The 27,204-nt window shown below is 41.1% G+C and overlaps 1 protein-coding gene across 1 annotated transcript; it reads left to right on the top strand.

Annotated features, from left to right (window-relative positions):
* The first annotated feature begins 13,616 nt into the window (after positions 1-13,616).
* Positions 13,617-15,618, top strand: LOC123059433 (uncharacterized). Its single transcript, XM_044482008.1, has 3 exons — positions 13,617-13,770; positions 13,873-14,526; positions 14,717-15,618. The coding sequence occupies exons 1-3, from the start codon at positions 13,758-13,760 to the stop codon at positions 15,475-15,477; spliced, it is 1,428 nt and encodes a 475-aa protein (XP_044337943.1). The 5' UTR covers positions 13,617-13,757; the 3' UTR covers positions 15,478-15,618.
* Positions 15,619-27,204: the final 11,586 nt, after the last annotated feature.

Below are 27,204 nucleotides of genomic sequence, written 5' to 3'. Positions count from 1 at the left end.
GCTCCTATTACTATTGTGCCTCATGAAAATATAATTGTGGAAGATAATGATACTTCTTATGATCTTGAAAATCTTTTTGGCACTTGCTTGGAAGAATATAATAATTGCTATACTATTGGTGCTATCCATACTATTAATGATGAGAGTGATTATGCTTATGATATGAAAAGGCCCAAACTTAGGGATGCTATGTTTGATGAAGATGATGTTTTTGAGAATATATTTTCTGCAATTAATGTTTGTCCCAAGCCTGGGGATGCTACACTTAATGAAGATAATATTTTTAGTCTCCCAAGTTTTAATATGCAAATTTATAATGATGATAGCATGCCTCCTACTTATGATAATTATTGTGATGCTACATATGCTATAAAAAGTAGTGATTATATTTATAAAACTTGTCACGATTATGATTACCCCTTCTCTAAACATTACTCTTTTAATGTGGAAATAATTTATTGTATTCAAGTCTCTTATGATACTCCCACTATTCCGAATGAGAAGAATTTTGCTTATGTGGAGAGTAGTAAATTTTCTATGCTTGTAGATCATGAAAAAAGTGATTTAGGTGCTGGTTATATTGTTGAATTCATTCATGATGCTACTGGAAATTATTATGAGGGAGGAATATATGCTTGTAGGAATTGCAATAATATCAAGTTTCCTCTCTATGTGCTTAAAGTTTCGAAATTATGCTTGTTTTACCATCCTATGCAAGTGTATTCTTGTTCCCAAAAGTTGTTTGCTCACAAAATCCCTATGCATAGGAAGTGGGTTAGACTTAAATGTGCTAGTAATATTCTTCATGATGCTCTCTTTATGTTACTATTCTTATCTTTTATGTGAGCATTGTTGAAATCATCATGCCTAGCTAGGGGCGTTAAACAATAGCGCTTGTTGGGAGGCAACCCAACTTTATTTTTGTTCCTTGCTTTTTTTCTGTTTAGTAATAAATAATTTATCTAGCCTCTGTTATGATTGAGTTTTTATGTGTTTAATTAGTGTTTGTGCCAAGTAGAACCTTTGGGAAGACTTGGGGAAAGTGTTGTTGATCATGCTGTAAAAAACAGAAACTTTAGCGCTCACAAGAATTGCTGCCATTTTTTATTGGAGAGTGCTATTTAGTTAATTCTTTTTGCAGATGATTAATAGATAAATTCCTCAGGTCCAGAAATTTATTTGAGAATTTGATGGGTTCCATAAGTATACGTTTGACTCAGATTACTACAGACTGTTCTGTTTTTGACAGATTCTGCTTTTCATGTGTTGTTTACTTATTTTGATGAATCTATGGCTAGTAAAATAGTTTATAAACCATAGAGAAGTTGGAATACATTAGGTTTAACACCAATATAAATAAATAATGAGTTCATTACAGTACCTTGAAGTGGTGTTTTGTTTTCTTTCGCTAACGGAGTTCATGAGTTTTCTACTTTAAGTTTTGTGTTGTGAAGTTTTCAAGTTTTGGGTAAACATTCGATGGACTATGGAATAAGGAGTGGAAAGAGCCTAAGATTGGGGATGCCCAAGGCACCCCAAGGTAATATTCAAGGACAACCAAGAGCCTAAGCTTGGGGATGCCCCGGAAGGCATCCCCTCTTTCGTCTTCGTTCATCGGTAACTTTACTTGGAGCTATGTTTTTATTTGCCACATGATATGTGTTTTGCTTGGAGCGTCAATTTATTTTGTTAGGATTTGCTTGGTGTTATTTAGAACAATGTTTTGCATCTTTTATTTCAATAAAAGTGGCATTGATAGCCTCCACTATGCCTATGTTACAAATATACATATTGCTGTTTGAAAACAGAAAGTTTACCACTGTTGCAATAATTCCCTAGAAAATTCAGAATGTGATAAAATGTTGAAATCTTTTGCATATTAAGCTCTCATAAATTTACTACAGTGGGAATTGTATTTCATAATTTTTGGAGCTAGGGAAGTATGTATGTTGCAGCATTCTTTACAGACTATCCTGTTTAGGTAGATTGTTGTTATGTTTGCATTGTTTGCATATGTTTGCTTCTTTAACGATACTATTTGAGAATAGGACTATTAAATATGCAGAGGCATTTAGTATGCAATGTTGAATAATAATTTTAGTGATTTGCTACAGTAGAGTATGATAAGGTTTTTTGCAATGGTTTATACTAACTTATCTCATGAGTCCTTGTTGAGTTTTGTGTGGATGAAGCTTTTGAGATTTAGGGAGACCTTGATATGAGAGGAATTAAGGAGACACAAAAGCTCAATCTTGGGGATGCCCAAGGCACCCCAAGATAATATTTCAAGAAGTCTCAAGCATCTAAGCTTGGGGATGCCCCGGTTGGCATCCCACCTTTCTTCTTCAACAATTATCGGTTAGTTTCGGTTGATCCTAAGCTTTTGCTTCTTCACATAATGTTTGCCATTATTAGAATGTCATTTTATTTTGCTTTGCTTGCTGTTTGAATAGAATACCAAGATCTGAAATTATTAAATGTTAGAGAGTCTTCACATAGTTGCATAATTATTCAACTACTCATTGATCTTCACTTATATCTTTCAGAGTAGTTTGTTTTTGCTCTAGTGCTTCACTTATATCTTTTAGAGCATGGTGGTAGTTTTATTTTGAAGAAATAGATGAACTCTCATGCTTCACTTAGATTATTTTGAGAGTCTTAAATAGCATGGTAATTTGCTTAAAATCCTAATATGCTAGGTATTCAAGATTAGTAAAATTTTCTTATGAGTGTTTTGAATACTAAGAGAAGTTTGATGCTTGATGATTGTTTTGAGATATGGAGGTAATAATATCAAAGTCGTGCTAGTTGAGTACTTGTGAAATTGAGAAATGCTTGTGTTGAAGTTTGCAAGTCCCGTAGCATAAACGTATGGTAAACGTTGTGTAACAAATTTGAAACATGAGGTGTTATTTGATTGTCCTCCTTATGAGTGGCGGTCGGGGACGAGCGATGGTCTTTTCCTACCAATCTATCCCCCTAGGAGCATGCGCGTAGTACCGAGGTTTTTGATGACTTGTAGATTTTTGCAATAAGTATGTGAGTTCTTTATGACTAATGTTGAGTCCATGGATTATACACACTCTCACCCTTCAATCCTTGCTAGCCTCTTCGGTATCGTGCATTGCCCTTTCTCACATTGAGAGTAGGTGCAAACTTCGCCGGTGCATCCAAATCCCGTGATATGATACACTCTCTCACACATAAACCTCCTTATATCTTCCACAAAACAGCCACCATACCTACCTATTATGGCATTTCCATAGCCATTCCGAGATATATTGCCATGCAACTTTCCACCGTTCCGTTTATCATGACACATTCATCATTGTCATATTGCTTAGCATGATCATGTAGTTGACATAGTATTTGTGGCAAAGCCACCGTTCATAATTCCTTCATACATGTCGCTCTTCGTCCATTGCATATCCCGGTACACCGCCGGAGGCATTCATATAGAGTCATCTTTTGTTCTAGTATCGAGCTGTAATCATTGAGTTGTAAATAAATAGAAGTGTGATGATCATCATTTTCTAGAGCATTGTCCCAAGTGAGGAATAAAAAAATAAAAAGAAGAAGTGAAAGGCCATAAAAAAGAGAAGGCCCAAAAAAATAAAAAAATAAAAGAGAAAGGCCATAAAAAAGGAAGGAAAAATAAAAAAATGAGAGAAAAAGAGAGAAGGGACAGTGCTACTATACTTTGCCACAATTGTGCATCAAAGTAGCACCATAATCTTCATGATAAAGAGTCTCTTATGTTCTCACTTTCATATACTAGTGGGAAATTTTCATTATAGAACTTGGCTTGTATATTCCAACAATGGGCATCCTCAAGTGCCCTTGGTCTTCGTGAGCAAGCAAGTTGGATGCACACCCACTTAGTTTCTTTTGTTGAGCTTTCATACATTTATAGCTCTAGTGCATCCGTTGCATGGTAATCCCTACTCCTTGCATTAACATCAATCGATGGGCATCTCCATAGCCCATTGATTAGCCTCGTTGATGTGAGACTTTCTCCTTTTTGTCTTCTCCACATAACCCCCTCATTATTCTATTCCACCCATAGTGCTATATCCATGACTCGCGCTCATGTATTGCGTGAAAGTTTATAGGTTTGAGATTACTAAAGTATGAAACAATTGCTTGGCTTGTCATCGGGGTTGTGCATGATGAGAGCATTTTTGTGTGACGAAAATGAAACATGACTAAACTATATGATTTTGCAGGGATGAACTTCCTTTGGCCATGTTATTTTGAGAAGACATAATTGCTTAGTTAGTATGCTTGAAGTATTATCATTTTTATGTCAATATGAACTTTTGTCTTGCATCTTTCAGATCTGAATATTCATACCACAATTAAGAAGAATTACATTAAAATTATGCCAAGTAGCACTCCGCATCAAAAATTCTGTTTTTATCATTTACCTACTCAAGGACGAGCAGGAATTAAGCTTGGGGATGCTTGATACGTCTCCAACGTATCTATAATTTTTTATTGCTCCATGCTATGTTATCTACTGTTTTGGGCAATATTGGGCTTTATTATCCACTTTTATATTATTTTTGGGACTAAACTATTAACCGGAGGCCCAACCCAGAATTGTTGTTTTTTTGCCTATTTCAGTGTTTCGAAGAAAAGGAATATCAAACAGAGTCGAAACGGAACGAAATCAACTGGAGAAGTTATTTTTGGAAGGAAAGCTACCGCATGGACTTGGACCCCACGTCAGGAGCCAAGGAAGGTGCTCACGAGGGTGGGGGCGCCCCCCCTCCCTGCCTCGTGGGGCCTCCGAAGCTCCATCGACATACTTCCTGCACCCATATATACTCACATACCCTAAAACTTCCAGAACAGACAATAGATCGGGAGTTCCGCCGCCAGAAGCCTCCGTAGCCACCGAAAACCAATCTAGACCCGTTCTGTCACCCTGCCGGAGGGGGCAATCCTTCTCCGGTGGCCATCTTCATCATCCCGGTGCTTTCCATGACGAGGAGGGAGTAGTTCTCCCTCGGGGCTGAGGGTATGTACCAGTAGCTATGTGTTTGATCTCTCTCTCTCTCTCATGTTCTTGAGGTGGTACGATCTTGATGTATCGCGAGCGTTGCTATTATATTTGGATCCTATGATGTTTCTTCCCCCCTCTACTCTCTTGTAATGAATTGAGTTTTCCCTTTGAAGTAATATTATCGGATTGAGTCTTTAAAGATTTGAGAACACTTGATGTATGTCTTGCTGTGCGTATCTGTGGTGACAATGGGATACCACGTGATTCACTTGATGTATGTTTTGGTGATCAACTTGCGGGTTCCGCCCATGAACCTATGGATAGGGGTTGGCAAACGTTTTCGCCGTGATTCTCCGGTAGAAACTTTGGGGCACTCTTTGAGGTTCTATGTGTTGGTTGAATAGATGAATCTGAGATTGTGTGATGCATATCATATAATCATACCCACGGATACTTGAGGTGACATTGGAGTATCTGGGTGACATTAGGGTTTTGGTTGATTTGTGTCGTAAGGTGTTATTCTAGTACAAACTCTAGGGCTGTTTGTGACACTTATAGGAATATCCCAACGGATTGATTGGAAAGAATAACTTTGAGGTGGTTTCGTACCCTACCATAATCTCTTCGTTTGTTCTCCGCTATTAGTGACTTTGGAGTGACTCTTTGTTGCATGTTGAGGGATAGTTATGTGATCCAATTATGTTATTATTGTTGAGAGGACTTGCACTAGTGAAAGTATGAACTCTAGGCCTTGTTTCCTATCATTGCAATACCCTTTACGCTCACTTTTATCATTAGTTACCTTGCTGTTTATATATTTTCAGATTACAAAAACCTTTATCTACCATCCATATACCACTTGTGTCACCATCTCTTCGCCGAACTAGTGCACCTATATAATTTACCATTGTATTGGGTGTGTTGGGGACACAAGAGACTCTTTGTTATTTGGTTGCAGGGTTGCTTGAGAGAGACCATCTTCATCCTATGCCTCCTACAGATTGATAAACCTTAGGTCCTCCACTTGAGGGAAATTTGCTACTGTCCTACAAACCTCTGCACTTGGAGGCCCAACAACCTCTACAAGAAGAAGGTTGTGTAGTAGACATCATGTATTAACAACTAAAATATAGAATCTTTGATATGACTATGACAACACAAAAGAGATCAAGTTATTGTGCGTGAAAGCATTTACCACCCCTTGCATATCCAGGATGGTGATGGTGACAAAAGTACGTTTGTTTCTTGGCTTAACATATTATTGAAGTTTTTTATATTTGTATTTAACAACTACAAGTCGATTTATTCACTTATTTTGGGTATCTTATGGCATTGGTATTGCATATATACACCTTGATACAAAAAATAAATGCATAATAGGCTTCTTAACAAGAAAGTACATGATAAAGTGGGATAAAGGTATGCAAAACAAAAATTTATGACAATGTGAAGAACTTTTCAATCAATTGTTGCATTAAAAATGAGGTACACTTGCAATGATAGGGATGGAATAGTGGATCCTTTTGCGCAATTATTAGTACAAATTAATTATTGGTCACAATAACATAAAAAAATTCTAAGTACCATTTTCACAAAAAAAAATCTTTAGCGGAATTTCACTATTATGATAGAATAGAAGTTCTCAAAATGGTCACTGGAAACATAATCAAATATGATTAAAATTATCTTCGGTGTTCCTAGGTGCAAAGTCATATACTCAATGTGTAAGAACCTTGTCCTTGTCCTCTGGCCCTTTGTCCTTAGCCCCAACAGTTGAATCTACATCATCCTTCTTCTGTTCCCTGGCCCGAATAAACGATCTGCCAGGCCATGTCCAAACCCTAGCAACCCTGCCCCAGAAACCAAGCCGAGCCAAGATCATGGAGTCATGTCTATTGGCCAGAGTAGATGTAGGGAGGGGAGACAAAGATTAATCTATGGCGAAGAGATTGTCGCCGAGAGGAACAAAACCCTAGCGAGAGGGTACTGCATGTTCAAAACGGTATTTCACGTGCACGACGGGACAATGCTTCTATATCTCAATTGATGTGAGATAGAAGATGTAGCCTCGCCTCAAGCAATCATATGGTGGGCAGGCCAATGGTGTTAGATTCAGTCGGTTGTCTCTTTTCCTTTTTTTTACTTTTTTGCATTTCAAATATTATATATTATATGATATATCTCAGAAATTAATTTATATGAACATTTATATCCCATTAAAAAGTTAACACAGTGTAAAAAAATTGTTTATGAGGTTTAAAAAATATTTGTATCAAAAACAAATGTTGTGGCATGTTTGATTCATGACTTACTTTGTCACAACTAAACTCAGGCAAATTGTAGTTATCATGAATTGTGTGGTGAACAAATTGGCAACCACAAGTGTAATAAGATTTGGAAGAGAAACTAAGGTCGCAACATGTGGACCATATAGCTACAGAAGTGTAAGAACTATGAAACACTACATATTATAAACTGGTATATTTATATGTGTGAGTGAATAAGCATACCAAAATAATAAATACTCCTATTATTAAGTAGAATAAAAATCATTAAATAAACACATTTTTAAAGAACTATTTATTTCAACATTGTACTCAAGTTTGCATGTGCTATTTTCATGTCAGAATTTGGTAAGAAAAATAAATACAAACTCCAGTGTTAATAAAGAATCTAGAACGTTCTCTTTCTAAAATTAAGGGTTTGGTCCATATGGTCAATGCTTCATTACATTGAATATGCAAGAATTTATTCTACAATACATATGGTAGATTTACCATTTTGCAAAAGAAGTCTAGAGCTATTATAAAGATCACCAGAAGTACAATGCACCCCAAATATTATAAAATTTACATCGAGATCCTTGGACCACCTATAATGACCACAGCCACCGCAAGAATACCCATTCTTATCCTTAGAGAAAATAACTACAAGTTGTCACATTAGTCTAACATAGTTTACGGACTTTGTTGGATACAAATACTTAGTACGACAAACAAGGAGAATATACTAAAAACCAAGCTAACAAAAACATCCTGCACCAGACATTCTTTTGTATTGATATATCACATGCTCGTATGGAGCCTAGACTGAATGGATTGAGAACGGTGGCCACACACACAACCGTTCATCCTTCCATGTGTACCTAAAGAGACCACAGTAAACAAACGTATTGCGGCTAAATGACGTGGTCGCACAGATTTTAGGCCCTCTGTTTGAGTAATGAGACCTGTGCTATTTGTCATCCTGGTTGAGGAATAGTTATTCTTCACCCCCCTCTATTTTACCATGAATGCACCATAATTTTACGTTCCGTAAGTTTTGTCTTATTTTCGACGTAAAAAGAGACCGTAAGAAAATATATAATCATTGTAAAAAAAAATTATGTTATGTAAAATTATAAACGTAAAATCATAATGTAAAATACACATAAACTGCAAATTTTCTTATCTTATGACCTATATTTTTATTTTCTTATGCCAAATTTTACGTAGTGAATCAATAAGAATGTAACTATTTGAATTCCAAACGTAATTTAATTATGAAATGATCGTAATATTACCTCGGGTGAAGAATAACTTATTCTGCACCCTGGGTGATGAATAGTAACACTATATATATATATATATATATATATATATATATATATATATATATATATATATATATATATATATATATATATATATATAGGGTCGCGCTATTCGACATTCTGGGTGAGATATAGTTATTCTTCACCCCCCCCCCCTATTTTACCATCAATGCACCGTAATTTTACATTCCGTAAGTTTTGTTTTATTTCCGACGCAAAAAGAGACCGTAAGAAAATATATAATCGCCGTAAAAAATATTTTATGTTATGTAAAATTACAAACGTAAAAACATAGTCTAAAATACACATAAACTGTAAATTTTCTTGTCTTATGACCTATATTTTTTTTCTTATGTCAAATTTTACGTAGTGAATCAATAGAAATGTAACTATTTGAATTTCAAACGTAATTTAATTATGAAATGATCGTAAGATTACCTCGGGTGAAGAATAACTTATTCTACACCCTGGGTGATGAATAGTAACACTATATATATATATATATATATATATATATATATATATATATATATATATATATATAGTGTTGTTTTTGAAAATGGAACCTTATAAGTACACGTCCGTAAATTAAAGCTGATCAGATATAGTTCAATCACATGCGACGTCTCATTTGTCATAATAATTTAAATGGCAACAAACCATCCTAATCATGTAATATGAATATTATCAAACCCTAATTTAATTTGCATACACTTCTAACTCATTTAGGATGATGTCCTCGCATTTGTGAGGGGCACCTGGCTAGTTAAGTAGTTCAAAAAGTTAATCGCGCGCGCGTACACGCACGCACGCATGCACACACACACACGCACGCACCCACACACACGCGCGCACGCACGCACGCACACACACACGCTGTCCATTGAATCTCAGTTGATCTGAATCTGATACTCAAAGCTCGGACTATTCCATCCTGCTGAACGTAAGTCACGGAAGGTAGCAAGATGGACCATGGATGGACGGGGACCAGCCAGCCTCGTTGCCAATTAGGCAAAGCAGCCAAGTAGCAGGAAGGGAACCAAACGAGTACAAGCAGGTCACTTCAAACTATTCTTTCTTTCTTCTAGCCACGCAACCTTGCACCCTATCATGGGGGAATCCTAGCTAGTAGCTTTCTCTTTTCACAAAGATGCACACGAGGAAAAATGCACACCTTCACTTCAGGGCTTGACTTGACTCTTGATGATATGTCGATTCCTTTCAGCATAGTATATAGTGTGGAGCGTGCTGAGCCGTTCCAGGTGTGGGGGCTAAAGTTTAGAGTAGTGTCATTCTTCTGGGCGCAATCACCATAAGACCGTGGTCGTCCTCAACAGTGGAGACGTCTGTCGCGTTATTTTCTAGGACAAGTATTCGCGTTTTCACAACATATGTTAGCCTATACGGTTAAAATAAAAGAAGAAATGGTTCTGAATTAGAGGGTGGGGGGTGCGGGGTTAAGGTCACATGAATCATTGTATCACTTTGTTATGGTATTTTTTTAAAAGAAACACTATAATTTTATTCATACTCAAAACATTACAGGTACACTGATTTGGATCTAAGATCAAAGATCTAAAAAAATACAACGCAACTCATACAGCTAAGAATTACCATGAGATCTCTTGAAAACACCTTCTTCGCGGTATCAATCACTGCTAGAAGAATACTCCAATAACTTCGGTAAAGAGATAACAACCGGGCAGGAGCAACGATGTGGTCACTGTTTCACCCGCGCGGACATTACCACTAATCATTTTTTATACCGCCTTGAGTCGCAGATCCAAAAAGGTTGGAAGCCTTGGTTGATGAACATACTTGGGCGGGGATGATCCCCTAGAAGTGCAGGCCGTTTAATCATAAAATGTCACCATTTTGTCGATGAATGATTTCAACTCCACAAACCAACAAAAAAACAATTGACACACTAACATACACTCATGGAGGGCAGTCTCTAACATGGCACCGCCAAAAGAACCAGAGTGATTTTATTCTCACAAAATATGATGATCACAAGACGTTTACGTAGAGCATACAACTCTTGAAGATACAAGGTCCCACCACCTCTCATCAGCGAATAGGCGCTCCTCGGCCCATGCACTCTTGCCAGTGTATCTATGTTACCTATAAAACTAGACTTAATTTTTTAGGCAAATAAAACTAGATATAAATGGGTAAGTCAGAAGTAGACATCACATCCCCTCAAAAAACAAAAGAAGAAGTAGAGCTCACCTACAAGCGTGAAGGGAGTGAGCAGCCCATTTAACTCTGGTTTATGAGATTTTTTTCTGCTCAGGTTATTTGGGCGCTTTCAGTGTGGTTTCTTTTCATTTGATGACCGCTTTTTGGTCCACTTTATTGGTATGTGAATGGCATTTTTCTCTTTGATATTTTCTATTTTCAAAAAATAGTTCATCATGCACACTAAAAATGTTCATCACGTATTACAAAATTATTTATCAAATACTTCAGAAATATTTATCATGTATTTGAAAATATTTATTCATCGTATTTAATAGCGTTCACCACATATGTGAAATTTATCATTTTCAAATGGTATTTGTGTATTTAACAAATGTTCACAAGGAAATTCAAAAAATGTCCATCGTGTACTAAAAAAAATGCTTAATGTGTATTAGAAAATGTTCACCGATTATTTATTAAAAATCGTCGTGTACCAAAAATATACAAGGTGTATGTAAAAAAATGATAACCGTGTATTAAAAACATATTCATCAAGCATTAGAAAATGTTTATCATGTACCAAAAATGTACCTCGTGTATGTTAAAAAAATGACAACCGTGTATTAAAAACATGTTCATCAAGTATTGGAAAATGTTTATCGTTTATTAAAAATTATGCATCGTATAATTTAAATTCATTACCATGTATTAAAAATGTTCAATCACGCACTAAAATTTTAGAGAATATTAAAAAATGTTTATATTTTTCTATGAAAGATACAAAAAAATAAATTTCAGATTTTTCATAAACATTTTTTAACATTCAATGAACATGTTTTCAATATGTGCTGAAATTTGTAAATGCATGATGAATATTTTGTTTTCAAAAATACAATGGAGAAATTTAAAGTATGCCATTAACACATTTCACAATTCTATTTTTCTAAAATAAAAAGTGTTCATAATATTACAATAAATGTTGACGTGTTGCAATAAAAATGTTCACATGCCGGAACAAAAAATGCTCACGAATATTAAAACAAATGTTCAGTCATTGCTAAAAAATGTTCACGATGAACGAATTTTAAATATATCCTGAGAAAAATTACATTTTTATAAATAAAAATGCTTCATGGATATCCTGTATACTTAAGAGAGTGATCCGCACTAACTTATTTATCTCAACATCCAAGCATGTCACATCACCAAACAATTGTGAATGGGATAAGAACCTTCTCAGCATGCAACCATGCATGATAAAATATTTTTCATTCTATTACTCTACTTATATTCAGTAAACAGTTATGTATATACATAATCAAATATAATAAGTCGTAAGTATTTTAAATTTTGGTTCAGGTGTTATTAATCAAATATTTATATTCCACACAATCATCTCACTGAAATACATTGCAACTGATTCCTGCAGTAATGCGCATGGTATCATCTAGTTCAAACAAATGGGTGTATTTCAGTGCATTCCCTTAAGTAAATAAATGTTGGAGATTAAAACATATCCTTTTGAGTAAAAAGGTTTTTGTAATCAGTTCACGAGGACGATTGCGGAGGCAGGGACCTAAAGCTGACGCTCACCGTTGGCGGGAGGATCTGTAGTGCCCGCAAGAAAGGACATCAAGCGAGGAGAAGCTAACTACAACGCCGGTGATCAATGCTGCAGCAGCAAATAAATATCTGTTACTATTTTCTTCTATCTGTCTTTTCTCTAGGAGCGAGCTGTAGTTTCAAGATGAATCAATGGCAATGTTGTGTAATGAATCAGTGACTAGTGATGCGTCAACATGTAGACAAAATGAAGTTTAGCGGGCCTCCCATCAGCTACAGTAAGTCACAGAAGGTAGCAAGATGAATCAATGAATCTGATTCATGAATGGACCAGCCAGCCTCGTTGGCATGGAGGCAAAGCAGCCAAGTAGCTAATACTCTTTTCTCCAATGACCGGTGCTGCCTCTAAGGGATGGCGATGCGAGCAGGGAACCATTACAAACGACTACAAGCAGGTCTGTTCAAAGTTCAAACTATTCTTCCTTTCACTTGTAGCCACGCAACCTTGCGCCCTATCATGGAGGAATCCTAGCTAGTAGCTTTCTCTTTTCAGTCCGTAAATTAAAACTGATCAAATATAGTTCAATCACATGTGGCATCACACATTAATTTATCATAATATTTTCAAAGAGAACCATCCTAATCATGTAACATGAATATTATGAAATCGTAATTTAATTTTCATACACCTTTAACAAATTTAAGACGATGCCAAGACAGTTGTGAGGCATTTGAGAGGGCCACCTGGCTAGTTAAGTTTAAAAAAACATGATGGCATACATAGACACGGTCGACCGAATCTCAGTTGATCGGAATCATTGTTCTAAAAAAAAGTTCATTGGAATCTGATATTGAAAGTTCATACTATTCCAAACTGCTGGACGAAAAGCAGAAAAAACAGCCAAGTAGGTAGTACTCCTTTCTCCGCTGGCCGGTGCTGCTGCCTCTAGGCCTGATGGCGATGCGGCGGGGCAGGGAACCATTACAAAACATTACACGCCAAACCATTGTTCCTTTCTTGTAGCCACACAATCTTGCGTGATATCAATCTTGCGGTAGCTTTCTCTTTTCAGAATGCACACCTTCATCTCAGTGCTTGACTTGACTCTAGCTCATATCATATGTCCATTCGTTTTTGCAAAGTGTGTCCATTATAGCAGCTTCCTGGGTAATCTAACAGGTCGTGCCTGCGCACGAATCTTCTATTCTTATCCTCAACAGAATGTAAAGTACTAGGAGGAAGGCTTACATATACAGATGCTGGGCCACCAACTCTGAAACAAAGCGTGAACTGAGCGTCCGTTGAGAGGGCAACAGAAGCCCAGGAGCGCAAGAACAACTGCTGCTACTCTGCTAGGCGGCAGAGTAAGGCAGCCAATTGGGGAGGCTTTACTACTCGTGGGCAAGCAAATGGATCAGCAAGGTGCCAAGGAAACTTATCATCCCATTTCTTTTTCTATTTTTGTCAAAATATAGTTGACTAATCATGCTATATGTGTTGCTGACTGATGGACATCGATTGTAGGCCAAACTTCTAGCGATTCAGACAATTCCTGCGTTATAGAGATGGTTCAGCTGGCCAATGATCTGAGAGGTGAATTACGCGCCCTGCACTCAACCCAGGCGCAGGTCGGCGACAGGCGCCCTCCTTGTCCCGTCATCATCGGCAAGGTCCGCGACCAGACGCGTAACGTCAACAACGGCGAGTATGACCCTGACCACGTCGCCATCGGCCCGTACAACTACCCTCGGCCCCAGAGCAAGAGCCCGCAGCTCGCCAAGGAGCACGACAAGCTGATGAGCCTGGACAAGGTGGTCACGGCTGCCAAGGCTCTGAGACCCGGCATGACGGTGGAGGTGGACGTCTACGTCAACGAGCTCAGATGCCTCGAGAAATCTGTGAGGGACTGCTACGGCAACGACTTTGATGACATGACGAGCGAGCAATTCGTGCGCATGCTCCTCCTCGACGGCTGCTACATACTCTCCCGCCTCGTCGGCCTTCAACTCGGAGCACAACCCATGGACGATGCGGTGGGGACTGCAAATGCAGGCGTCCTGTCAGCGAACAGGGCCGAGGCGCTGGCCGTGGTCCGTGATGTGTTCTACCTTGCAGAGAACCAGATACCTTTTTTTGTCCTTGAGAAGATTGGGGAGCTGACGGGTTTGGACCAGTGGCGTAGCCAGCCCAATACACCAGGGTGGTCCATTAATAAAAATATTAACATAAGTTATTTATTTTTTAAAAAAATATTTATTTTACTACATTATATACAAGCTATGGGGAAATTCCAGGGTGGTCCATGGACCACCCTGGCCACCCCCTAGCTACGCCACTGGTTTGGACGGTAACAACCGTGTGATTACAGAGACTGCCGAGTATGCTCTCGATCTCATGAGGAGACAAAAGTATTCAGAGGCAGCGCCGGCCGTGGTGCCGACGGTGCCAGGCAATCTTCTCCATCTTCTTCATATGCACTTGAAGCCTGTGGCACCTACGATCTCTTCTGCTACAACGGCCAACGGCGCCAACCCGGAGCCCGTGCGCCGGTGGCGCTCAGCGACAGAATACTACTTCGCCGGGGTGATGTTCAAGCGTCGAGACATGAGCGAGAACGGGCTCACGCGGTGCATCCTCGACGTGAAGCTGAGCAGCGGCAGTGGCACGCTGGAGGTCCCCTGCTTGGACATCGACGCCGAGACATGGCGCCTGCTGCGCAACTTGATGGAGCTGGAGCAGCGGAACCGGGAGACGGTGGGGAGCCACGTCACAGCGTACTGTGTGTTCATGTCCCAGGTGGCTTGCACCACAAAGGACGTGGAGCTGTTGACGAAGAGAGGCATCATCGTGCATGGCCATGGCAACAATGATGAGGTGGCCAAATGCTTCGCCGACCTCTGCAAGGGTATTATGTTTGACCCTAACGACGCCCATCACAACTATCTGCGGGAGACATGCTGCAAGCTGGAGAAGCGTTTCCTGAGCAACCCGCGGAGGTGGATGGCGTGGCTGAGGCAGAAGTATTTCAACAACCCATGGCTTGCCGTCGGGCTCCTAGCGGCTGTCATTGGACTAGTTTGTGGTTTCGTTCAGGCGGTCTACTCTGTTTTGAGTTACAAACAGGGATGAAATTAGCAATCTGTACATCATGTTCTATACAGGCTATGAACTTGGATAAAACTAGTATTGTGTGTGGTAACAGGTTCACCAGACAGTCATGCGTGTCAGGGACGTAATCCTACAGGGGATTTTTCTTGTTTTTACATCATGTTTTGCGAGTAACAGTAAATATTGCAAAATAAAAATATCCTATATTAAGACTTGTTATATGTATTTTTATTCGGATGGGCGGTCCAATACTAGGACGGGAATGTGTCAGGTATATAAATAGCACATGGTGGTCTATGATGGTTGTATGCGAAGAGATTTTGTATGGTCTATGATCGATCGCACATGATTTTCAACAAAATATCTTCTACAATGTGACACACATGATTTTCAACAAAATAATATCAAAACCAATCTCACCGTGAGCATCCAGCATGCGCCATGTGGCATAGCTGGTTGGCTGTCCTTTCATTCGGCCTTAATGAGTTAAACTAGTGATTGGGGGAGCGCCCATGGCGTACCGCCTGAGCGGAAGCTGGATGGTCCGAGGTAGGACATGCCCCTTTCACTGTCCCCTTTGTACTGATCAGTGTGCTCTGTGTATCATGTCATATTGGTGGTATGCGTTCAAAAAAAATGTCATATTGGTGTGAAGAAACTCACATTTCTAATAGACCAAACCAGCAGAAATGGAACACATCCAGCTAAGAGAGTCACATTACAGATATTAACAGGTGCATGTAGTCACCGGAAATCTTAGAGGTTACATGGTGATGGCATAGATGCATGCTAGCTTTTCAAAAGCAACGGATGGCAGAATCCAACAGCAGAGGCAAGGTTCATCATGTCATAAAGCTGGCTTAGAAGTTCGTAGAGAGATAAATTATAATATAGAGATCGGCGCGCTCCCCCGCGCCGGGTGATAGGCATGTAATTTGTAGGTGATTTTAAGTGGGCTTGGCCTATGTAGTGTCCTTGATGGGGTAAGGCCGTGTATCTGCATGGACTAACTTTTCTACTCCCTTGGATCCATTGAACTAAAACCATTACACTTATTATGAAACGAAGGGAGAATATTTTTCCTATGACATGCTAAGTTCTGCGCAAATGCAAGGCATCGCTCATCGTGGTCGTTTATTTTCGTTTATTTCAAATTTAAAATATGTGGCCATTTTTTCAAGTTCGTGAATACTCTCAACTTTTGTGCACATTATCAAAATTAGGATGGAACCGGCAGAATAAAAAGAAAGAAAAAATCAGAAGAAAAAAACCATTCTTGCCTGCTCGTGGGGGACTCGCGCATGCGGTCTCTCACGCTGGGCTAGATCCATGTAGGTGAGACACGTGAGTGACGTGACCCTTATGGCCCGTAATTGGCGCTACATATCATCAATGCGGGTATGTGGTTTGAGGTGGTAGCGCGTGGGGAGGGGGGGACACGTGGTGGTTCCGTGCTGTCTGGGGTATTGGTGTGTGCATTTGTCGATGTTGCATGAAGTTTTATATTGTGCTACGGGACGGTGATACCTTTGGCACTGGCAAGTTGCATAATGGTGGCCTCGGTAAGCCTAGTGTTTCTTCCCATGTGTATCCCCTGTTAGTATTGGGGTGATTGGAGTTCGTATATTTCAAGATTCAGTGGAATTTAGCCGCATGTACTAATCAATATAGCTTTACTTGCTTGTTTGGGTGCAGAGGTGTATGACCTACACATTGAAGAATTTCATTGTCGTGCAAGCTCACTCTGGTACTACCGTGTTCACATGTTAATTTGTCCTTTTCTTAAATATTTGCTGCTCCAGGCCCTCGAGTACTATTTTGATTACATCAAGTCAAAGATATTGAACTATGATGATTTGGTTGCAGTATTGCATTGCTGGTGTTTCATGCCATATTCATCATGTCCTGCTCACATGCCTTATGATTGAGTAACTTTGATTTGTATTTCTACCACTGCCCAATCTCAGTAAACTTTTTGTTTTTTCAGTGGCTAAAGTACTATCTCCTGGTATTCTAGAATTTTGCTAGCTTCATGGACCTTTACTCTAACATGTTGTAATTCCAACAAAGTGCCTCACATAAGTTACTTTGTGGTCTACTTTAGCTTGCAAGCCTGAAGCTTTGTTGTCTGTTCTCATGTCTTAAGTTTGAAATGTTTCAAACTCCTCTGTGTCCCCAGCCTAGACTACATCTGTATGCACCTTATTAGTGAGAAATACATTGGTCATATAAATATCTTGGGAACTATATCTGCCTCCATATGTTCTTGCCAGCATTAAATGTTGCAAGTACAGGTTAGAATGCAGAATTGTGATATTGTGTTGGGAGCACTCTTGCTACAGTCATCAGTTTGATTTCAGCTTTGCATCTTTTCAGGTTTAACAGTTGGTTTACATTGAAACTGTTAAGCAAGTATCAAATTGAGTGCATAGTGTGCAATTTGTCTTTAGTAATCTAGTAGCACATAAGCATCAGACCATATATTTTTTGGGGAACGTAGTAATTTCAAAAAATTTCCTACGCACACGCAAGATCATGGTGATGCATAGCAACGAGAGGGGAGAGTGTGATCTACGTACCCTTGTAGACCGACAGCGGAAGCGTTAACACAACGCGATTGATGTAGTCGTACGTCTTCACGACCCGACCGATCAAGCACCGAAACTACGGCACCTCCGAGTTTTAGCACACGTTCAGCTCGATGACGATCCACGGACTCCGATCCAGCAAAGTGTCGGGGAAGAGTTCCGTCAGCACGACGGCGTGGTGACGATCTTGATGTTCTACCGTCGTAGGGCTTCGCCTAAGCACCGCTACAATATTATCGAGGATTATGGTGGAAGGGGGCACCGCACACGGCTAAGAAAATGATCACGTGGATCAACTTGTGTGTCTAGGCGTGCCCCCTGCCCCCGTATATAAAGGAGCAAGGGGAGGAGGCTGGTCGGCCCTATTGGCGCGCCAAGGAGGAGTTCTCCTCCTAGTAGGAGGAGGACTCCTACTAGGAGGGGGAAAGGAAGTGGGGAGGGAGAAGGAAAGGGGGGCGCCCCCCCCCCCATCTCCTAGTCCAATTCGGACTAGGGGGGAGGAGGCGCGCGGCCCACCCTGGCTGCCCTTCTCTCTCTCCACTAAGGCCCATATGGCCCATTACTTCTCCCGGGGGGTTCCGGTAACCCTCCGGTATTCCGGTTTTCTCCGAACTCACCCGGAACACTTCCGGTGTCCGAATATATCCGTCCAATATATCAATCTTTATGTCTCGACCATTTCGAGACTCCTCGTTATGTCCGTGATCACATCCGAGACTCCGAACTAACTTCGGTACATCAAAACTCATAAACTCATAATATAACTGTCATCGAAACCTTAAGCGTGCGGACCCTACGGGTTCGAGAACAATGTAGACATGACCGAGACATGTTTCCGGTCAATAACCAATAGCGGAACCTGGATGCTCATATTGGCTCCCACATATTCTACGAAGATCTTTATCGGTCAGACCGCATAACAACATACGTTGTTCCCTTTGTCATCGGTATGTTACTTGCCCGAGATTCGATCGTCGGTATCTCAATACCTAGTTCAATCTCGTTACCGGCAAGTCTCTTTACTCGTTTTGTAATACATCATCTCGCAACTAACTCATTAGTTGCAATGCTTGCAAGGCTTATGTGATGCGCATTACCGAGAGGGCCCAGAGATACCTCTCCGACAATCGGAGTGACAAATCCTAATCTCGAAATACGCCAACCCAACATTTACCATTGGAGACACCTGTAGAGCTCCTTTATAATCACCCAGTTACGTTGTGACGTTTGGTAGCACACAAAGTGTTCCTCCGGCAAACGGGAGTTGCATAATCTCATAGTCATAGGAACATGTATAAGTCATGAAGAAAGCAATAGCAACATACTAAACGATCGGGTGCTAAGCTAATGGAATGGGTCATGTCAATCACATCATTCTCCTAATAATGTGATCCCGTTAATCAAATGACAACACATGTCTATGGTTAGGAAACATAACCATCTTTGATTAACGAGCTAGTCAAGTAAAGGCATACTAGTGACGTTTAGTTTGTCTATGGTCCGAGGTAGGACGTGCCCCTTTCACTGTCCCCTTTGTACTGATCAGTGTGCTCTATGTATCATGTCATATTGGTGTGAAGAAACTCACATTTTCTAATAGACCAAACCAGCAGAAATGGAACACATCTAGCTAAGAGAGTCACATTACAGATATTAACAGGTGCATGTAGTCACCGGAAATCTTAGAGGTTACATGGCGATGGCATAGATGCATGCTAGCTTTTCAAAAGCAACGGATGGCAGCATCCAAAAGCAGAGGCGAGGTTCATCACGTCATAAAGCTGGCTTAGAAGTTCGTAGAGAGATACATTATAATACAGGGATCGGCGCGCTCCGCCGTGCCGGGTGATAGGCATGTAATTTGTAGGCGATTTTAAGTGGGCTTGGCCTATGTAGTGTCCTTCATGGGGTAAGGCCCGTGTATCTGCATGGACTAACTTCTACTCCCTTGGATCCATTGAACTAAAACCACGCCACTTATTATGAAACGAAGGGAGATTTTTTTCCTATGACATGCTAAGTTCTGCGCAAATGCAAGGCATCGCTCATTGTGGTTGTTTCTTTCCATCTATTTCAAATTTAAAATATGTGGCCATTTTTTCAAGTTCGTGATATTCTCAACTTTTGTGCATGTTATCAGAATTAGGATGGAACCGGCAGAATAAAAAGAAAGAAAAAATCAGAAGAAAAAAAAGCATTCATGCCTGCTCGCGGGGCACTCGGGCATGCGGTCTCTCACGCTGTGCTAGATCCATGTAGGTGAGACATGTGAGTGACGTGATCCTTATGGCCCGTAATTCGCACTACATATCATCAATGCCGATATGTGGTTTGAGGTGGTAGCGCGTGGGGAGGGGGGCACGTGGTGGTTCCGTGCTGTCTGGGGTATTGGTGTGTGCATTTGTCGATGTTGCATGAAGTTTTATATTGTGCTACGGGACAGTGATACCTTCGGCCCTGGCAGGTTGCATAATGGTGGCCTCGGTAAGCCTAGTGTTTCTTTCCATGTGTATCCCCTGTTAGTATTGGGGTGATTGGAGTTCGTATATTTCAAGATTCAGTGGAATTTAGCCGCATGTACTAATCAATATAGCTTTACTTGCTTGTTTGGGTGCAGAGGTGTATGACCTACACATTGAAGAATTTCATTGTCGTGCAAGCTCACTCTGGTACTACCGTGTTCACTTGTTAATTTGTCCTTTTCTTAAATATTTGCTGCTCCAGGCCCTCGAGTACTATTTTGATTACATCAAGTCAAAGATATTGAACTATGATGATTTGGTTGCAGTATTGCATTGCTGGTGTTTCATGCCATATTCATCATGTCCTGCTCACATGCCTTATGATTGAGTAACTTTGATTTGTATTTCTACCACCGCCCAATCTCAGTAAACTTTTTGTTTTTTCAGTGGCTAAAGTACTATCTCCTGGTATTCTAGAATTTTGCTAGCTTCATGGACCTTTACTCTAACATGTTGTAATTCCAACAAAGTGCCTCACATAAGTTACTTTGTGGTCTACTTTAGCTTGCAAGCCTGAAGCTTTGTTGTCTGTTCTCATGTCTTAAGTTTGAAATGTTTCAAACTCCTCTGTGTCTCCAGCCTAGACTACATCTGTATGCACCTTATTAGTGAGAAATACATTGGTCATATAAATATCTTGGGAACTATATCTGCCTCCATATGTTCTTGCCAGCATTAAATGTTGCAAGTACAGGTTAGAATGCAGAATTGTGATATTGTGTTGGGAGCACTCTTGCTACAGTCATCAGTTTGATTTCAGCTTTGCATCTTTTCAGGTTTAACAGTTGGTTTACATTGAAACTGTTAAGCAAGTATCAAATTGAGTGCATAGTGTGCAATTTGTCTTTAGTAATCTAGTAGCACATAAGCATCAGACCATATATTTGTTGGGGAACGTAGTAATTTCAAAAAATTTCCTATGCACACGCAAGATCATGGTGATGCATAGCAACAAGAGGGGAGAGTGTGATCTACGTACCCTTGTAGACCGACAGCGGAAGCGTTAACACAACGCGATTGATGTAGTCGTACGTCTTCACGACCAGACCGATCAAGCACCGAAACTACGGAACCTCCGAGTTTTAGCACACGTTCAGCTCGATGACGATCCACGGACTCCGATCCAGCAAAGTGTCGGGGAAGAGTTCCGTCAGCACGACGGCGTGGTGACGATCTTGATGTTCTACCGTCGTAGGGCTTCGCCTAAGCACCGCTATAATATTATCGAGGATTATGGTGGAAGGGGGCACCGCACACGGCTAAGAAAATGATCACGTGGATCAACTTCTGTGTCTAGGGGTGCCCCCTGCCCCCGTATATAAAGGAGCAAGGGGAGGAGGCTGGCCGGCCCTATTGGCGCGCCAAGGAGGAGTCCTCCTCCTAGTAGGAGTAGGACTCCTACTAGGAGCGGGAAAGGAAGTGGGGAGGGAGAAGGAAAGGGGGGCGCTGCCCCCCCCCATCTCCTAGTCCAATTCGGACTAGGGGGGAGGAGGCGCGCGGCCCACCCTGGCTGCCCTTCTCTCTCTCCACTAAGGCCCATATGGCCCATTACTTCTCCCGGGGGGTTCTGGTAACCCTCCGGTATTCCGGTTTTCTCCGAACTCACCCGGAACACTTCCGGTGTCCGAATATATCCGTCCAATATATCAATCTTTATGTCTCGACCATTTCGAGACTCCTCGTTATGTCTGTGATCACATCCGAGACTCCGAACTAACTTCGGTACATCAAAACTCATAAACTCATAATATAACTGTCATCGAAACCTTAAGCGTGCGGACCCTACGGGTTCGAGAACAATGTAGACATGACCGAGACATGTTTCCGGTCAATAACCAATAGCGGAACCTGGATGCTCATATTGGCTCCCACATATTCTACGAAGATCTTTATCGGTCAGACCGCATAACAACATACGTTGTTCCCTTTGTCATCGGTATGTTACTTGCCCGAGATTCGATCGTCGGTATCTCAAGACCTAGTTCAATCTCGTTACCGGCAAGTCTCTTTACTCGTTTCGTAATACATCATCTTGCAACTAACTCATTAGTTGCAATGCTTGCAAGGCTTATGTGATGCGCATTACCGAGAGGGCCCAGAGATACCTCTCCGACAATCGGAGTGACAAATCCTAATCTCGAAATACGCCAACCCAACATTTACCATTGGAGACACCTGTAGAGCTCCTTTATAATCACCCAGTTACGTTGTGACGTTTGGTAGCACACAAAGTGTTCCTCCGGCAAACGGGAGTTGCATAATCTCATAGTCATAGGAACATGTATAAGTCATGAAGAAAGCAATAGCAACATACTAAACGATCGGGTGCTAAGCTAATGGAATGGGTCATGTCAATCACATCATTCTCCTAATAATGTGATCCCGTTAATCAAATGACAACACATGTCTATGGTTAGGAAACATAACCATCTTTGATTAACGAGCTAGTCAAGTAAAGGCATACTAGTGACGTTTAGTTTGTCTATGGTCTGAGGTAGGACGTGCCCCTTTCACTGTCCCCTTTGTACTGATCAGTGTGCTCTATGTATCATGTCATATTGGTGTGAAGAAACTCACATTTTCTAATAGACCAAACCAGCAGAAATGGAACACATCTAGCTAAGAGAGTCACATTACAGATATTAACAGGTGCATGTAGTCACCTGAAATCTTAGAGGTTACATGGCGATGGCATAGATGCATGCTAGCTTTTCAAAAGCAACGGATGGCAGCATCCAAAAGCAGAGGCGAGGTTCATCACGTCATAAAGCTGGCTTAGAAGTTCGTAGAGAGATACATTATAATACAGGGATCGGCGCGCTCCGCCGTGCCGGGTGATAGGCATGTAATTTGTAGGCGATTTTAAGTGGGCTTGGCCTATGTAGTGTCCTTGATGGGGTAAGGCCCGTGTATCTGCATGGACTAACTTCTACTCCCTTGGATCCATTGAACTAAAACCATGCCACTTATTATGAAACGAAGGGAGATTTTTTTCCTATGACATGCTAAGTTCTGCGCAAATGCAAGGCATCGCTCATTGTGGTTGTTTCTTTCCATCTATTTCAAATTTAAAATATGTGGCCATTTTTTCAAGTTCGTGATATTCTCAACTTTTGTGCATGTTATCAGAATTAGGATGGAACCGGCAGAATAAAAAGAAAGAAAAAATCAGAAGAAAAAAAAGCATTCATGCCTGCTCGCGGGGCACTCGGGCATGCGGTCTCTCACGCTGTGCTAGATCCATGTAGGTGAGACATGTGAGTGGCGTGATCCTTATGGCCCGTAATTGGCACTACATATCATCAATGCCGATATGTGGTTTGAGGTGGTAGCGCGTGGGGAGGGGGGCACGTGGTGGTTCCGTGCTGTCTGGGGTATTGGTGTGTGCATTTGTCGATGTTGCATGAAGTTTTATATTGTGCTACGGGACAGTGATACCTTCGGCCCTGGCAGGTTGCATAATGGTGGCCTCGGTAAGCCTAGTGTTTCTTTCCATGTGTATCCCCTGTTAGTATTGGGGTGATTGGAGTTCGTATATTTCAAGATTCAGTGGAATTTAGCCGCATGTACTAATCAATATAGCTTTACTTGCTTGTTTGGGTGCAGAGGTGTATGACCTACACATTGAAGAATTTCATTGTCGTGCAAGCTCACTCTGGTACTACCGTGTTCACTTGTTAATTTGTCCTTTTCTTAAATATTTGCTGCTCCAGGCCCTCGAGTACTATTTTGATTACATCAAGTCAAAGATATTGAACTATGATGATTTGGTTGCAGTATTGCATTGCTGGTGTTTCATGCCATATTCATCATGTCCTGCTCACATGCCTTATGATTGAGTAACTTTGATTTGTATTTCTACCACCGCCCAATCTCAGTAAACTTTTTGTTTTTTCAGTGGCTAAAGTACTATCTCCTGGTATTCTAGAATTTTGCTAGCTTCACGGACCTTTACTCTAACATGTTGTAATTCCAACAAAGTGCCTCACATAAGTTACTTTGTGGTCTACTTTAGCTTGCAAGCCTGAAGCTTTGTTGTCTGTTCTCATGTCTTAAGTTTGAAATGTTTCAAACTCCTCTGTGTCCCCAGCCTAGACTACATCTGTATGCACCTTATTAGTGAGAAATACATTGGTCATATAAATATCTTGGGAACTATATCTGCCTCCATATGTTCTTGCCAGCATTAAATGTTGCAAGTACAGGTTAGAATGCAGAATTGTGATATTGTGTTGGGAGCACTCTTGCTACAGTCATCAGTTTGATTTCAGCTTTGCATCTTTTCAGGTTTAACAGTTGGTTTACATTGAAACTGTTAAGCAAGTATCAAATTGAGTGCATAGTGTGCAATTTGTCTTTAGTAATCTAGTAGCACATAAGCATCAGACCATATATTTGTTGGGGAACGTAGTAATTTCAAAAAATTTCCTACGCACACGCAAGATCATGGTGATGCATAGCAACGAGAGGGGAGAGTGTGATCTACGTACCCTTCTAGACCGACAGCGGAAGCGTTAACACAACGCGATTGATGTAGTCGTACGTCTTCACGACCCGACCGATCAAGCACCGAAACTACGGCACCTCCGAGTTTTAGCACACGTTCAGCTCGATGACGATCCACGGACTCCGATCCAGCAAAGTGTCGGGGAAGAGTTCCGTCAGCACGACGGCGTGGTGACGATCTTGATGTTCTACCGTCGTAGGGCTTCGCCTAAGCACCGCTATAATATTATCGAGGATTATGGTGGAAGGGGGCACCGCACACGGCTAAGAAAATGATCACGTGGATCAACTTGTGTGTCTAGGGGTGCCCCCTGCCCCCGTATATAAAGGAGCAAGGGGAGGAGGCTGGCCGGCCCTATTGGCGCGCCAAGGAGGAGTCCTCCTCCTAGTAGGAGTAGGACTCCTACTAGGAGGGGGAAAGGAAGTGGGGAGGGAGAAGGAAAGGGGGGCGCCGCCCCCCCCCATCTCCTAGTCCAATTCGGACTAGGGGGGAGGAGGCGTGCGGCCCACCCTGGCTGCCTTTCTCTCTCTCCACTAAGGCCCATATGGCCCATTACTTCTCCCGGGGGGTTCCGGTAACCCTCCGGTATTCCGGTTTTCTCCGAACTCACCCGGAACACTTCCGGTGTCCGAATATATCCGTCCAATATATCAATCTTTATGTCTCGACCATTTCGAGACTCCTCGTTATGTCCGTGATCACATCCGAGACTCCGAACTAACTTCGGTACATCAAAACTCATAAACTCATAATATAACTGTCATCGAAACCTTAAGCGTGCGGACCCTACGGGTTCGAGAACAATGTAGACATGACCGAGACATGTTTCCGGTCAATAACCAATAGCGGAACCTGGATGCTCATATTGGCTCCCACATATTCTACGAAGATCTTTATCGGTCAGACCGCATAACAACATACGTTGTTCCCTTTGTCATCGGTATGTTACTTGCCCGAGATTCGATCGTCGGTATCTCAATACCTAGTTCAATCTCGTTACCGGCAAGTCTCTTTACTCGTTTCGTAATACATCATCTCGCAACTAACTCATTAGTTGCAATGCTTGCAAGGCTTATGTGATGCGCATTACCGAGAGGGCCCAGAGATACCTCTCCGACAATCGGAGTGACAAATCCTAATCTCGAAATACGCCAACCCAACATTTACCATTGGAGACACCTGTAGAGCTCCTTTATAATCACCCAGTTACGTTGTGACGTTTGGTAGAACACAAAGTGTTCCTCCGGCAAACGGGAGTTGCATAATCTCATAGTCATAGGAACATGTATAAGTCATGAAGAAAGCAATAGCAACATACTAAACGATCGGGTGCTAAGCTAATGGAATGGGTCATGTCAATCACATCATTCTCCTAATAATGTGATCCCGTTAATCAAATGACAACACATATCTATGGTTAGGAAACATAACCATCTTTGATTAACGAGCTAGTCAAGTAAAGGCATACTAGTGACGTTTAGTTTGTCTATGGTCCGAGGTAGGACGTGCCCCTTTCACTGTCCCCTTTGTACTGATCAGTGTGCTCTATGTATCATGTCATATTGGTGTGAAGAAACTCACATTTTCTAATAGACCAAACCAGCAGAAATGGAACACATCTAGCTAAGAGAGTCACATTACAGATATTAACAGGTGCATGTAGTCACCGGAAATCTTAGAGGTTACATGGCGATGGCATAGATGCATGCTAGCTTTTCAAAAGCAACGGATGGCAGCATCCAAAAGCAGAGGCGAGGTTCATCACGTCATAAAGCTGGCTTAGAAGTTCGTAGAGAGATACATTATAATACAGGGATCGGCGCGCTCCGCCGTGCCGGGTGATAGGCATGTAATTTGTAGGCGATTTTAAGTGGGCTTGGCCTATGTAGTGTCCTTGATGGGGTAAGGCCCGTGTATCTGCATGGACTAACTTCTACTCCCTTGGATCCATTGAACTAAAACCATGCCACTTATTATGAAACGAAGGGAGATTTTTTCCTATGACATGCTAAGTTCTGCGCAAATGCAAGGCATCGCTCATTGTGGTTGTTTCTTTCCATCTATTGCAAATTTAAAATATGTGGCCATTTTTTCAAGTTCGTGATATTCTCAACTTTTGTGCATGTTATCA

This window comes from Triticum aestivum, chromosome 3A, assembly GCF_018294505.1.
Source record: "Triticum aestivum cultivar Chinese Spring chromosome 3A, IWGSC CS RefSeq v2.1, whole genome shotgun sequence".
In the NCBI taxonomy this organism is placed as follows: domain Eukaryota; kingdom Viridiplantae; phylum Streptophyta; class Magnoliopsida; order Poales; family Poaceae; genus Triticum; species Triticum aestivum.
Note: the sequence above shows the minus strand (reverse complement) of the source record. Positions and strands in the feature narration are given on the sequence as shown.

Bases quoted from the DNA above. Each gene is read 5' to 3' on its own strand.
- LOC123059433 (XM_044482008.1), top strand. The intron at 14,527-14,716 runs GTAGCCAGCCCA...GTGTGATTACAG, and splicing joins GACGGGTTTGGACCAGTGGC to AGACTGCCGAGTATGCTCTC.